This window comes from Zalophus californianus, chromosome 1, assembly GCF_009762305.2.
Source record: "Zalophus californianus isolate mZalCal1 chromosome 1, mZalCal1.pri.v2, whole genome shotgun sequence".
Lineage (NCBI taxonomy): Eukaryota > Metazoa > Chordata > Mammalia > Carnivora > Otariidae > Zalophus > Zalophus californianus.
In genome coordinates, this window is record NC_045595.1 from 104,080,654 (window position 1) to 104,095,740 (window position 15,087).

At 37.7% G+C, this 15,087-nt stretch overlaps 1 protein-coding gene across 5 annotated transcripts in view; it reads right to left on the reverse strand.

The window, feature by feature from the left end:
• Positions 1-14,837, reverse strand: part of LOC113918504 (ceruloplasmin) — a 58,102-nt gene extending 43,265 nt beyond the window's left edge. For 2 of the 5 annotated variants that reach the window (XM_027586992.2, XM_027586993.2), the window contains exons 1-6: positions 14,511-14,653; positions 6,860-7,107; positions 4,850-5,062; positions 3,919-4,092; positions 1,814-2,068; positions 587-758 (exon numbers count right to left, since the gene is read on the reverse strand). In XM_027586992.2, the coding sequence (XP_027442793.1) occupies positions 587-758; positions 1,814-2,068; positions 3,919-4,092; positions 4,850-5,062; positions 6,860-7,107; positions 14,511-14,653 (1,205 nt within the window). Of the gene's footprint in view, positions 1-586; positions 759-1,813; positions 2,069-3,918; positions 4,093-4,849; positions 5,063-6,859; positions 7,108-14,510 lie in introns of all 5 variants that reach the window. The other 3 variants (XM_027586994.2, XM_027586995.2, XM_027586996.2) reach the window with 3 other exon arrangements.
• Between the last annotated feature and the right edge of the window lie 250 nt (positions 14,838-15,087).

Here is a 15,087-nt window from a genome sequence, read left to right on the forward strand (position 1 = left end):
TTAATTAATTTTTATTTTTAATTCAATTAGCCAAGGTATATTGCTGTGTTTTCATGAAAGGAAAGCTAATGCATTGATCAGTCTAGTTGTTTTTTTTTTTTTTTTAAAGATTTTATTTATTTATTTGAGAGAGAGAATGAGAGATAGAGAGCACGAGAGGGAAGAGGGTCAGAGGGAGGAGCAGACTCCCTGCCGAGCAGGGAGCCCGATGTGGGACTCGATCCCGGGACTCCGGGATCATGACCCGAGCCGAAGGCAGTCGCTTAACCACCTGAGCCACCCAGGCACCCGATCAGTCTAGTTGTTTTCAGTATTTTCTGAGGAATTTGTTGAGCCTCTGATAATTTTTAAAACCATTTTCTTTCATGAACTCAAAAGTCATATTTCTCAAACTGGGACTCATACCAAACACCTTAATGAATATTTAGCAGTATTGTTACTCAGTTTCAGGTACCAATTAAAATGTTAATTGCTGAATCCATCTTTTATGGCCTTTCTTTCTTTCTTTCTTTCTTTCTTTCTTTCTTTCTTTCTTTCTTTCTTTAAGGAGTCTTATTTTGAAATAATAGTCCTTTTTCTGAATTACCTTCCAGGTGCTCTTAAGTTTTTTTTGGTGAAGGTGTCTATTCCAGAAGGCGCATAGTTCCAGATGATTTCCTCAGCAGCAATGTAGTAATGTCTAACATGTTTCCCACGGATATCGTCCTCTGATGAAGGCTTGTTACAGTCTTGTACCTGGAAAAAGGCTTGGAGACCAGCTGAAAACCACACGAAAGGAGACATGAGTTAATGCAGCCAATGGTTTTTCCCTCTGATTGCCTCATAAACATTGCTGGTGAAATAACAGATGGAAATTGAAGAAATAGTGAAAAACAATATTACAAATTATAGTAAACAGTTGTAAATAAATTACTGATAGAAAATTCAAGCAGTAAAACTTCTCTATATGGCACAGAGAAGAGATATTAAACACTAGTATTTCTAAAAATGTGGTACCAAGTTCTGTGGAGTTTCACTTGGGAGGTCTTCTGATGAGAAAAAAAAGACACATTAATAGATAATTAATGAAGAGGGCTTTGGCCATATTTTAAGGGGCAGGGTGGAGTAGAGGAGAAGGAATGGAAAGAGCATACATAATTATTGTTCTCAGACAAAATCAAAATGGTTATTCACCCAGCGTGTTGGGTCTTCTGAGGCCAAGGTCATATTTAATAGGTGAGGTTATGTTTGAAGGTCAGAGTTAACATACCAAAAGACCCAGATTAAAGTTAATTTCTTCAGGAGATCAATATTATAAACTAATATTTTTTTCAAGAACTAAGAATGTTCTTGTATTGAAGAGATGGAGGAGGGACTTAGCAAGTTAAACCAAGGAGTAACTAGACTCCATGAACAAAGTTAGTTATATCTGATGGAACCAAGTAAAAAAAAAAAAAAAAAAAAAGCTACTTTTCAACACCACATGCAAATCTTCTGGTGTTTACAATATTGTGTATTTTACAAAGCTGAGAAGTTATATACAAAACTATACTTTTAGGACAGGACTACACATTCAGAACCAGTTGTTCTTTTCCCAAAATTAATATGTTTTCAGATTTCATTACTTTATAAAATTCCAGTCTTTCAGTCTTTTTTATTACATTACGATGCATACTGTCATAGGAATGAAATTAAGTTACCAGTTCAAGGCTCAGATTATTCTAAAGATATTTAACTTTTACATCCTGATTACCAATAATCACCCCATTAGTGGTGTAACTGAGACATGATGCTTATTTCAGCTGACAGCTCATTTTAGGTAAAAATGCCTTACCTTTCAGGTGGTTTAGATTCTGACAGCTAAGCATCCATTCTCCAGGATTCTGGGCCACCATAAAAGCTTCGAATAGGGTAGCAGGAAAGAGATTGACTGTATCAATCCGGTAGTTCTTATTAGTCAACACTTGGCCGTGGAAGAAAGCTGCGTGCACATCCACTTCATTACCCATACCAAAAAGATACCATCTGACTTTGTCCTCTGCACACATGGAGAGACCTGGGAGACTTCCAAAAGCGTATCCATTCACAGCTGTAAGCCAAGAGCAGAGATCGTGACTCACAGACATTGGTGCCTGGGAGAGTAATAGTCACCTCTATAGAAACTGAATGATTTTGGGATGGAAAATACCTGGCATACATCCTGCTGCTATTCTTCCCTTCTGTACCCACATCAGACATTGCTAATCAATCACAGCACTCTTATTTTAGACCTGAATTCAGCCTCAGGAATTTTGTCAACACAGCATTAGCAGATGAACACAACACTAAAGATGAAACCTGTTTTCTCTCTCTGTTATAAGCTATACACATTAGTATGTGTATATGTGTATGTGTATTTGTAAATACATGCATATATATGCATATATACATACATACATACATACAAAATGTACACACATAAATTTTAAAGGCTGAAGGTTATCTAGTAATCAATCATGTATCATGATGATAGTGGCAATATGAATGATTTCAATGCTTTCTTTTTGCTTATCAGAACTCTGCCAATTTTCTACAATGACTATGAATTACCTTTGTAATAAGAACACAAGGAAAGCTTTTGCTTTCTTTTTTTCTTTTTTAAGGGTTGGAAGACAAAATTAGAAGAGATGTGAAGGAGGAAAGAAGAAATGCAGGGGAAGGATAGTAGAGACTGGTACCAGAACCACAAAGCCCTAAAAGTCCAAAAGCAGGATGATCTAAGACCCTTTGAAGAAACTTAGGATCACTATTCACACTCAGTGGTCCTAGAAGTAAGGTGGAAATTGGTTCTGGGAAGCACCATGAATACACCTGATACAACAGAGGTATAACCAGACCTACCCAGACTAGATGTTTGAGGATCTTTTTCTAACATCTATTTTTGATTAGTGCATAACAGAGGCAGGATTAAAGTATAGAAAGAGGACCTTCTAGCCAGAAATAAGTAAAAGTTAGGGGGAAAAAAACTGTATTTCGTTAATTATTTTTCTGCTTTGGTAGTTATTTTTGTATTCTCAATTTCTGAGTAAAGATTATTTTGAAGAAGCTAAACACAAACAAAAATCTATACTTACTGGTCTAGTTGGTGTTAAGAGATGTGATTTCTTATGCAAATTCTGAGTGATAGATAACCTTACTAAGCTCATTATTTTGTGTCTGGGGGCACAATTAAGAATTGAGGAGAAGCCTAGGCAGTAAAGAAAGCATTTCTAGAAGAAATAAAGTGAATTAAAGATAGAAAAAAATGATGCAGAGGAAAAATGTAAGAGAAATACCTTTTAGAACTAGTGGTTTGAACTATTTTCCTAAATACAGTTCAATGCTTTATGATATAAGTATAATTTTAAGCATTTAGTTTAATAATTTTAGGCTGCCTCAAATAATTTTTGGAATGAGTTTGGAGGATAAACAAATGTATAAATAAATATAACATACATACACATTAAACCATAATTGATGGTGTTTTCTCCTTATTAGTTTGGGAACAATTTGGTATATCCAGTTTTACCAGGCACAGAGTTTTGATTTGATCTGTTTAGCTGAATATGAAGTTGCATGTTTAATATACCTTCTTATCAAGGCCAGACTAGAAACACATCACTTAGGGATGCCTGGGTGGCTTAGTTGGTTAAGCGTCTGCCTTCAGATCAGGTCATGATCTCAAGGTCCTGGGATCGAGTCCCACATGGGGTTGCTTGCTCAATGGGGAGCCTGCTTCTCTCTCTGCCTGCCACTCCCCCTGGTTGTGCTCTCTCTGTCTCTCTTTCTGACAAGTAAATAAGTAAAAATCTTAAAAAAAAAATAAAGAAGCACACTACTTTTTTATGTGAAGGATAAACCTAGCAGACTTAATGGATAAAGAAAAATAAGATAAAGTTAACACATCTTCTATAATCTTACAATACATCCTGTTACTCTCCTGGAAGTCTTCATCATCTTTGTCAACTTTCTCTGGTTCAGAGCAATAGGTTTTAATGTTGTCATCTAGGTACCAGCTGAGATTTTCATCCACCACAGAAAACATCACCACAAATTCTTGGTCAATATTTTTTTCTTTTTCATTATCCAGAGAATCTGAAGTGAAAATTACTATTTTAGTAGTAGTTAATCTTTAGCGTGTATTTTTAGCAGGTGATTTATAGCTTTAAAGATTTATTTTTCTTATAAACCACAAATCTGGATTAGTCACTTCTGTTTTACAGACATGGAAATACTAGGAAATTTTATGTTCAGTATCTTGGGCTTAGAGATCCTTATATATCTGGATGTCCACTGACCACATAACTATTCAATACTTTTTGGCAAATGTGAAGGTTGGAATCTAAAGTTGTGTGTATATCTTCTGGTACATACAGCCATAAGCTGAGATAATAAGTCTTTGCAGGTAAATTATTATTCCAGTAAGAATTAGATTTCAAGCTCTTGAGCTATGTTTTCTTTTTCATGATGCTAGAAATAGATACTGTGATCTTATATTTACCAACACAATACAGATAACTATAGACCTATCACCACGGAGTGCTGCTAAGGAAGTCACAATCAGTAAAGTCACACAGCTCTTCAACCACCACTGTTGGAAATTAGATACAGCAAAACTGTCTTCCAGGAAAGCATGTTTCTTGCAGTTTACCAATGTGTGTGAATGCTTGTTCCATTTATCCCTTCTTCTTTTCCTGCTCTGCTCTTTCTTTCCTTTTTTCTAGATTCACCCCCTCTCAACCTTACCTACTCAATTATAACACGGAAGACTTGACTTATATTAAAAAAAAAACAAACTGCCCCATCTCTTGCTTGTTGGTCATACATTGAGATCAACAATGAAAAAATTTACCTTTTTTACAGATTATTAAAGGTCCGATGAGTCCTGAAGCGATATCTTTTGGAGCATCAATGTGGGAATGGTAAATCCTGGTCACACAATTGCTATCTTCCTCACCAGGACTTTGGTCTTCGCTGGCATCCAATATGTATGTGTACTGTTCGCCTGTATACACTTTGTCATCTGCTTTGTAAAAATGTGTGGTGTTATCAGGATAGATGGCCCCTAGGAAGCAATATGTGATAAAGTTACAAAGTGAATGTATTTGAACTTAAATGAGAGAATAGATGGTCTATTAATTTTTTCAACAAACATTTGGTCAATTTCTAGTATGTGCCCCCTTGGGGACGTAGTGATGTACTGTTTGAAAAGACAGGAATGAAGGAGTGAAAGGCTAATGATTAGGGGGTCTGGAAGCCTCACAGAAAATTTAGTTATTATTTTTTATACTTACTGAATCTTAAGGGAGTAGTAATAGAGAATAGTGACTTCTGGTTTGCAATTTAAAGAACAACTTTTGCTCTGGGGTCATGGTATGGAAGCATGAGCAAAATGGCTACTCTCTCTTATAATTTGAAACATCTTATATGATATCAAATTTTTGCCCATGAAGTAACTATGGATTTTTTAAAATTTTGTACTTTTAATTTTGGAAATTTCCAAAAACATGTAAAAGTTGAGAAAATAATATGAACTTCCATGTACCCATCACCTGAGCTTTAACAATGATCAGCTCAAGGCCAATCCTGTTTCATCCTTACCCCCACCACTCTTATCTCCATCACCATTGAATTATTCTAAAGCATCATCTCATTTCATTCATAAATACTTGAATATGTGCCTCTAGAGGATAAGAACTCTTTTTTCTTTTAACAGAAACACAGTATAACTACCATAGCTTAAAAATGAGTAATGCCCTAATATAACATGAAATTGTAAAAAAAGAAATAAGACAGCAGTCAACTTCTATGCTATGAAGGTATTTGTTTGTTTCAGAAGAACAAACAAAAATATATGGTCAAAAAAAAATATATGGTCAAAACAATCACCTTCTCAAGCAATACCTCTTAAAAAAGAAAACTAATAATTAAAAAAATCTGATTTAATCTTCATTTCTAGACTTAATCCTTATAATTTCAATTAGCATGGCCTCCTCATTTTCGCTTATGATAATACCTGACATTCATTGAGCTATTACTATGTACTATTATTGTACTTCTTTTATGTATGAGGACACTGCAGCACAGAGAATATAAGTAACTTGCCTAAGATCATGCAGCCAATAAAAGGCAAGGCTGCACTTGAAACTTGGTCTATTACTTTCAGAGCCCTTGCTCTTATCCACAGCAAAACACCACCTCTTTTCATCATCATTACCGTCATCAAATACTAAAAATGAATCAGAGATGTCAAACCTAATCTGTGTTCTTCCTGTATCATCTTTAAGTTTTCTAAGTCCTACATTCCAATGACCTTTTGGTTAATTGTATCTCAGCTGTGGCTCTGGGGTCATGCAGCCATGTGTACCATTTGGCTGATGTAGGAGACTACCCAGACTGCCTGAGCCGGGACAGGGTATCCTAAGTTAGGATGGGACGGGACAGCGGCTACGGTATATTCACACGTAAGAACTTCAGAGGTGAGACGATCCTTATCTTAAGTCCTGTTTCCTCCCTCTGGACGTTTGCCTTTTCTAGGCCTTAATTCCCATTGCCTAGTTCTCTCGTTCTCTTTGGCTGGCACGGTGGGGGGCGCTGGGAGGGAAGTCCCAGTTCCCCCTGACTCACTCCATCCGTCTACCCCGAAGTCCCATCACGTTCACACTTCACACAAGCAAGCACAACCAAGAGAAACTCAGCATTATTATGATGAACCAGAATACTTAATAAATAAAATCGTTTAGAGCTAAACGACAAAGTTATAGATCTTATCCAGGAAGGGAGGCCATAATCTTAGAAGTTAAAAAAGTACTCCTACTGAGAATTAAGAGGAAATTCCAGCTAGAATATGAGCTGAACTTACCCTCATGTTCCTTATAGTATGTTATTCCATGTGGATGAAAAGTGTAGGGCCTAGAAGCAAAGTTTTTTAAGTGTACATAAACCTTATCTCCAGTTTCAGCTTTGATAACAGGGCCTAAAAACCCCAGCCAGATAGGTTTTTCTATAACTGTCGTAAAGGTTTTGTCTGTGTACTGAAGGTAAAGGGCCTTCTTATAGACCCTTCCAATTCTATTTGGGCCATTTTGAAGATAGATATCGGGATGTTCCCTGCAAAGGAAAAGAAGACAACTCTATCAGAAGCCATCATTTTGGGGGATAACGTTATAATTATAACATCTCATGTAACTAAAGAGAGATTAATAACCACATCACATTAAATGTTTGCCTACTGTTGTACGGATGCTTCCAAAAAATGAAGAGGTGAGCGGGTACTTACCCTGCTATTTTAATTAAGTGAGGTGTCCCACATCAGGTGTGTAGTAGAGAATCATGTGTGAAGGCACCATAAAAATATGGTGTATTGTACCACAGTATTTATCTTTTTTTGTTTTTGTGGGGTTTTTTAGAGACTAATTAATTAATTATTTTCTGTGGTCTGATAATATTTTATTAATATATAATGTATTATTTGTTTCAGGGGTACAGGTCTGTGATTCATCAGTCTTACACAATTCACAGCGCTCACCATAGCACATACTCTCCCCAGTGTCCATCACCCAGCCACCCCATCCCTCCCACCCCCCACCACTCCAGCAACCCTCAGTTTGTTTCCTGAGACTAAGAGTCTCTTATGGTTTGCCTCCCTCTCTGATTTCGTCTTGTTTCATTTTTACCTCTCTTCCCCTATGATCCACCAGAGTATTTTTCTGCAGGATTTTTATGTTAAAACCCAGAGGTATTATGAAATAAAATACAAAATTAAAGTGAAATATTAAAATAAAGCTGTTAAGACATTACTCACTTATGGTATACCTCTTTCAAATACTAGAAAAAAATGAGTTTATAAGCAGCTAATCTGGATATTTGAGACTTCAACATGTGCATATATTTTGTTTTCCTATATAAATAAAATTAATGATGCTAAGTTAATTTTACCATTTGTATTTCTTTTAGCAGCACTAAACCAAGATTGGAATTGATGCGTGCAGTACATGTGGGTTTTAAAATTACCTTTGGATTCAAATTACCCTTATGTTCTTTTAATCCTTTGCAACTGAAAATACTTGAACACTGAATGTTTACATTCTGCTTAGTGGCTGATTCATAGTTGCTCAAAACTTTTCTAAAAATATGAGCAAATTAAATTATAACTGGGTCAGGGGAGCAGGGGGAAGAGGAGAAAGAAAGACAAGAAAGGAAAAGGAAGGAAGTGAGTTTGGTATTCAAACTTTTAAAGTGATTCTTATGTTGTCCTTAACAGAAGGCTCTGAATAGCTCAGGGAGATCGATTTGTGGGTAACACCATCTGCCCATTTGGAGGACCCACTTAAAACCTGGACTTTGGCAAGCTCCACCACAAATGGGATCTCCTCCAGTAGAACAAAAAACTGCTAACGCTCAGGCTGATGATCTGAGGTTTGTATTTCTTCCTGTGAGTGTGTGTGTGTGTGTGTGTGTGTGTGTGTGTGTGTGTTTTGCCAGCTTTTCCCTCAGTGACCTTTGATGCCTTACGGTTTCTACTCAGTCCCCGTGGAGCCGGAAGATCTGACTGGAGAATAAACTTCGTCTTATTTCCTCAGCTGTAAGCTCATTGAAAATAGTGAGAGAAACTTTTCCTTCTTTTCTTCAAGACAAGAGGAGGGCTTTTCTGGGAGCTCTGGACTAATGTTGCTGCAGAATTTAAAGGCCCAGTTCTTCCAAAATCTAGGCTTGCAGCCTAATATTTCTTAAGTTTTAATGTGCATGGGAATCTACTGAGGACCTTGATGAAATACAAGCTCCTGAGCCCCAGCCCCATTGATTCTGATGGTGTGCATCTAGGCTGGGGCTCAGGCATCCGTAGTTACTAACAAACACCCCAGTGTGTTGGTGTGTTCTGTTGGGGGCAGGCAGCGCTGGACCATGGATAACTTGAATATGGGAGACTCCAAAGTGAAGGGGAAGAGAGCTGCCTAATCCCAGAAGGAGTGGGATTTCTTGGGACAGTGAGACAGAAAGGTGGCAGGTTCTGTTTCCAGACCCTAGCCTGGTAGTGGCCAGACCTCTGTTGGTATAGTTGCATGAGGACATCAGATTAAATCTGAGTACTGGAACCAGTGAGCGTAGCTGCTTAGCAGTGGTTCTGGTGGCTGAGCTTGGGCAGCAGCAGCAGGTGCTGCAAATAGCAGAACACCATGCCCTGGATTGACCAGAGGACTTTGACAATGAGTATCTCATCGTTGTCACCATATACCGAAGATGCCATTTTTCCCGGATTGCATGAACTCCAGGATTCTCAGATTGTTCACTGAGAAATGAACCCTTTTGATAGGAAGGGGGCCAAGCTGGAAGTTAGAACACAAAGAAGTGACATCTTTTGCTTCATTTCTCCTGATTGTTTTCATTTTCTAATTGTGTGTTGGAGTTTCCATTTCATTAGAATAAAATAGAAAAATGAATTCAGGAAGGCTCAGAGGGACTTCAAGGACATCAAAATGCATGGGAAAACAGCCGGACAGGGGGGTGAATTCTTCCTCTAACACTGCAGCGTTAACATGAACAGGAGGAGTCCTAATAAGGAGTTTTTTTTTTAAGATTTTTATTTATTTATTTGACAGAGAGAGAGACAGCGAGAGAAGGAACACAAGCAGAGCGAGTGGGAGAGGGAGAAGCAGGCTTCCCACTGAGCAGGGAGCCTGATGCGGGGCTCGATCCCAGGACCCTGGGATCACGACCTGAGCCAAAGGCAGACACTTAATCAACTAAGCCACCCAGGCACCCCAGGAGATGTTTTAACAACAGCAAAATTCTGAGGCACTGAAGGCCACTGAGATTAAAAGCAGATTCATCCAGAAGGTACTGTTGTGTGGAGGTTCACGGGAGTACGATTTCAGTCAGGCACACGGTTAGAGCACAGCTCGCAGTGCGGAGATGGAATTCCTCTCTGGTCACCCCAGCACTCAGTCTTACACAGGCCCATCCAAGTCTGAGCGTAAACTTTCTCCAGTGTCTCCTAGTGGTAGGAGGTTTGTCCTGGAGATATTTAAGTCGAGATTCTAATCTATGTTCTAAAATGCCCTCTTGATACGCATTTTACATTGGCCCTCAAATTTTTAAGGCTTCACTCAAATAATCTGTGTATTTTTATTTTCTGAATGTGACTCTGAAACACTTGAGGCATGTCCCATCCCACTTCAATAAAATGCAGTGAGTTTTGGTGGGATACCTTCATTGCACAGAAGTTCCCCTGTATTAATCACCTCCTGATACAGGAGGAGCATTGCCTCAGCCTCGGGATTCACTCTTTGTACACAGAGATTTGGGGGAGGCAAAAATTTCTTTTGAAATAATTGAACTGAAGTTATAACATATATTCAGAGTTTTTAACATTTGGAATTCCTTTTATATACACAGCAATATGCGAAATATGTTTCCTATCTTTTTTTTTGAAATAAAATTAACCAAATTGGGAAATATTTCATATCATGTGATAGTCTAAAGGAGGTCTATTTAATTATGTTCTGTCTCCAGAGGAATATCAAAGGGTCATTAGAAGATGTCTATTTAATTTCAAGAACACAGCTTGAGGACAAGGGTCGGTTACTGGCAGTTTGCAGGAAGTTTGACAGTCAGATACTCAGTCAAAAGAATCTATTATAGTTGATCTTTGAACCAGATAATTCATATTAATTGTAGTTCTTCCTGTTGACAATTGTAACATGCTCCTTTCAACTCATTACAATAGATACTGTCTCCCTCTCAGTAATCACATCCCTCTTTTTTACCCACCCCCAACAACTTCTAGAATCCTGTGGCCAACTCTTACAATTTCTGGTAGATTCACACTCAGAAATGAGTTTCTAATGGTAGTGGAATTTTTAAAAAAATTTATACTGCCTTAGTAAGACAATAATAATGCTACATCCTTCCATAAATTCAGAATGCACTTGAGTGGTCTTGGTTTATGTTTAGACATGATTACTAACATGTGGGTAATATATGGGAAAAGTTTCTGGATTCTTGGCTTCATCAGTGGAGACACAGAACATTAGTTTTCTATTGCCAAATAACAAATTATCACATAACAGCTTCAAGCAACACCCACTGATTATTTCACAGCTCTGTGGGTCAGAAGTCTGGCCCGGCGTGACTGGCTTCTCTGCTCAGGTTATCACAAGGCTGACATCAAGGTGCGGATGATGCGGCTGAGCACTCATCTGGAAGTGCTGGAGAAATCCACTTCCAAACTTATTCAGGTTTTTGGCAGAATTCAGTTCACTGTGGTTGTAGGATTGAAATCCCCACTTCCTGGCTGGCTGTAAGTGGAGAACCTTACTCAGCTCCTCACAGCCACCCATATTCCTTCTCAATTGGCCTCTTCCAAATGTGAGTCAACAGCAGTTTGTTGAATCACCTCAAATCTCTTTTTCTTCCTCTTCTTCCCCTAGGAATTCTCTGGTTTAGATTAGGCACACCCAGATCATCACCCTATTTTTATTTTATTATTTATTTATTTATTTATTTATTTATTTATTTATTTATTTAAATTCAATGTAGTTAACATACTATATTTTTAGTTTCAGGGGTAGAATTGAGTGATTCATCAGTTGCATACAATACCCAGTGCTCATTACATCAAGTGCCCTTCTTAATGCCTATCATCCAGTTACCCCTTACCACCACCAACCACCCCTCTGGCAACCTTCAGATACAATATGGCAAGGTTTCATTCTTTTTGATGGCTCAGTAGTATTCCATTGTATATAATACCACCTCTTTCTCCATTCATCTGTCAGTAGACATCTGGGCTCTTTCCATAGTTTGGCTATTGTGGACATGGCTGCCAGAAACATTGGGGTGCGTGTGCCCCCTTCAAATCACTATGTTTATATCCTTTGGATAAATACCTAGTAAGGCAATTGATGGGTCATACAGTAGCTCTATTTTTAACTTTCTGAGGAACCTCCATACTGTTTCCAGAGTGGCTGCACCAGCTTGCATTCCCACCAACAGCGTAGGAGGGTTCCCCTTTCTCCGCATCCCCACCAACATCTGTTGTTTCCTGACTTGTTAATTTCAGCCATTCTGACTGGTGTGAGGTGATATCTCATTGTGGTTTTGATTTGTATTTCCCTGATGATCAGTGATGTTGAGCATTTTTTCATGTGTCTGTTGGCCATTTGCATGTCTTCTCTGGAGAAATGTCTGTTTATGTCTTCTGCCTATTTCTTGACTGGATTTTTTGTGTTTTGGGTGTTGAGTTTGATAAGTCCTTTATAGATTTTGGATACTAGCCCTTTATCTGATAAGACATTTGCAAATATCTTCCCCCATTCCATAGGTTACCTTTTAGTTTTGTTGACTGTTTCCTTTGCTGAGTCATCACCCTATTTTAAAGCCAACTGTGCCATTGAATATAATATAGACAATGAGAGTGCTAGCTCTTCATACGTATGGGTTCTGGAGTTTTAAGACCACCTCTAATATGATGGATAAGGAGATGGGGCCTTTGGGATATGCTTAGGTCATGAAAATGGAGCCCTCATAAATGGGATTAGTGCCCTCTGAAAGAGGCTCCAGAGAGATTCATAGCTTCTTCCACCATGTGAGGACACAGTGAAAAGGCTATGAACCAGGAAGAGAGCTCTTACTAGAACATGACCATGATGGTACCTTGACTTTGAACTTCTCAGCCTCTAAAACTGAAAAATAAATTTCTGTTGTTAGTAAGCTACCCAATCTGTAATATTTTGCTCTAGCAGCCTGAACAAACTAAGACTGCTGGACACGCTGGTAATCAGAGACAGAGAAGGGAGAAACAAGTTGCTACCTAAACTCATCTTTACAAAAAATTTAGTATAGTATTGGTGAAATTGCTAAAGCTGTGTTCAATAGCCACAGTTCAGATATATTAAAAAAAAAAGAGATCACCGGCAGAGTGAGCAGTGCCATTTAGAGTTCGCATGACTCTAGGTTGTTGTTGAAACCACAGATTATCAAACCGTACAAACTCCCTAAGCCCAGACAAGACACAAGAGCATTTAAAACCAAAGGAATTCTCTGTCCCCCAATTCCCCTCCCCAACCATTCTTAATAAACACCCTCTCTCTTCTCTCACTTCTGGAATTACAGACTTCTTTATTGAAGAATGTTTGGGGCAATGTCTTGCCCTTAGTTTATGTCCGGTAAAGCTGATTTGATTTTTGATCATGAATAAGAGCAGAAGAATGGTGGATGGGGGCATGGAGTATAGTGTTTTGTTTCCCTATAGAAACCACATATAATTTACATTGTATTTAATCAGGGAAAATACTGCCACCATACAAAATAGCTTGGTGAAGTCATGAAAATAGGTCATATTCCTAAGAAGAGAATGCTACCTCAAAACCAGGCTTTAAAAAAATTATTGCAAGGTGTATTAGTTTTGTTTACAATCAGTTATTTTTAGGTCAGAAACTTTTCTTATTGTATATTACTAAATTAATAACTTAACAATTAGATATTATCAGCAATGCATTTATTTTTTACTGTGAAAAATTTCAAACATACATAAAATGAACGAGAATGGCATATACCCGTCAACATAATCAACGATTATGAAAATTGGCATACTTGCTTAGCTATTTTTAAAGATATAATCTTAGCAGCTGATGGTCATTGGGTTCATTTGTGCTTTATCACCATTAAAACACATTTTTAGAAGTAGTGAACACTGAGTGTGGTGATAAATAATTAATGAGCATTATTAAAAGTGATGACCTCAGTATAAACTTCCATTATAAAAATGTCAAGGAGAACTACGCTCTTGCCTTTCTGTATGGTGATTATTGCTTGAAATAAGGGAGCTTTCACCTAAAACATGAAAACGTTTAAGTTACACAGAGTTTTTTGGGGGGCCATCACAATAGATATCTCACATTTTTTGTACATGTGTGATGGACCAAGCACTGTACTAAGAGCTTTAAACGCACCCACTCTTCCAAGAACCCTATGAGGTATTCTTTATCTCCATTTTACAGATTAGCAAGCTGAGGCTGAGAGCGATTAAACTGAATTAACTGTCTGGAGTCATCCAACAAGTACTGGGTACAGTTATATTTGTTAAAATTGTGTTTGATTTCTATAAATGATGTTTTAAAGGATCAAAAAACATTTTACTCTTACCTACTAGTAATCAATAAATGGTATGATAAACATAACATTTTACACTGTCATTATTTAAATTAAGGATCCTCAGCATAAACAGACAAGAAGACTCAACCCTGATGAGAGACAAAATAATAACCAGAGGAGGTAATAAGGAGCGCCCGCAGATCCCCTGGGACCGAAGGGAAAGGAGTAGGGCAGCCTTTCTCCCTCATCAAAAAATGCCCAGGAATTTAGAGGAGATTTATTAAAGTTTCCTGGATTTCCAGTCCACACTTTGCTCTTTCTATTTACAACAAATTAATAAAATATTTTATCTTATTGCCTTTATTTTTTAATTGATAGTTTATAAATTTGGTCTATAAGCAATAAAAATAGTGACTTACGTGTCAACTGAGATAAGTTTCTTCTCATTGTCAGAGGCATAGTCCCAAGTTGTTTCAATAATTCCGATGTAATAATGCTTCTCTTTCGCCCAGGCTGAGTTACTATGTAAAAATAGAAAAATACTCAGGCACAAAATCTTCATTTTTTTCCCTCTTGGAGCCTGAGAAGCAATGAAGTGAAATCAGAAGCAGGCAATTTTAAGCTTCTTCCTTTATTTGCTTGTTTGACACAACTTAATGTTGCACAAAAGTAAATTGTTTCGTCAAAGCAAATAACGTTTCCCACTTCAGCTCAGTTCTCGTAAACCCAGAAAGAAAAGTTTTCTGTTGCCAGGCTTCTCTGATGACAAATAAAAAGTCGACAGTTACTGTTGGAGCCACTAGAGTGTGCATAACTCTGCTTTCTTCCATTTATTGCGTAAATTCCAGGAGGGTAAAAATCATCTCTAAATGCTCCCTTTGTTCCTTGAACAATAAGCCACAGTACAGTGGCCTGCACGCAGTGAACTCTTAATAAATCAGGAGGAAATTATGCAAAGTGGTTTAAAACATGTCACTCTTTACTTTTGAAACGGCT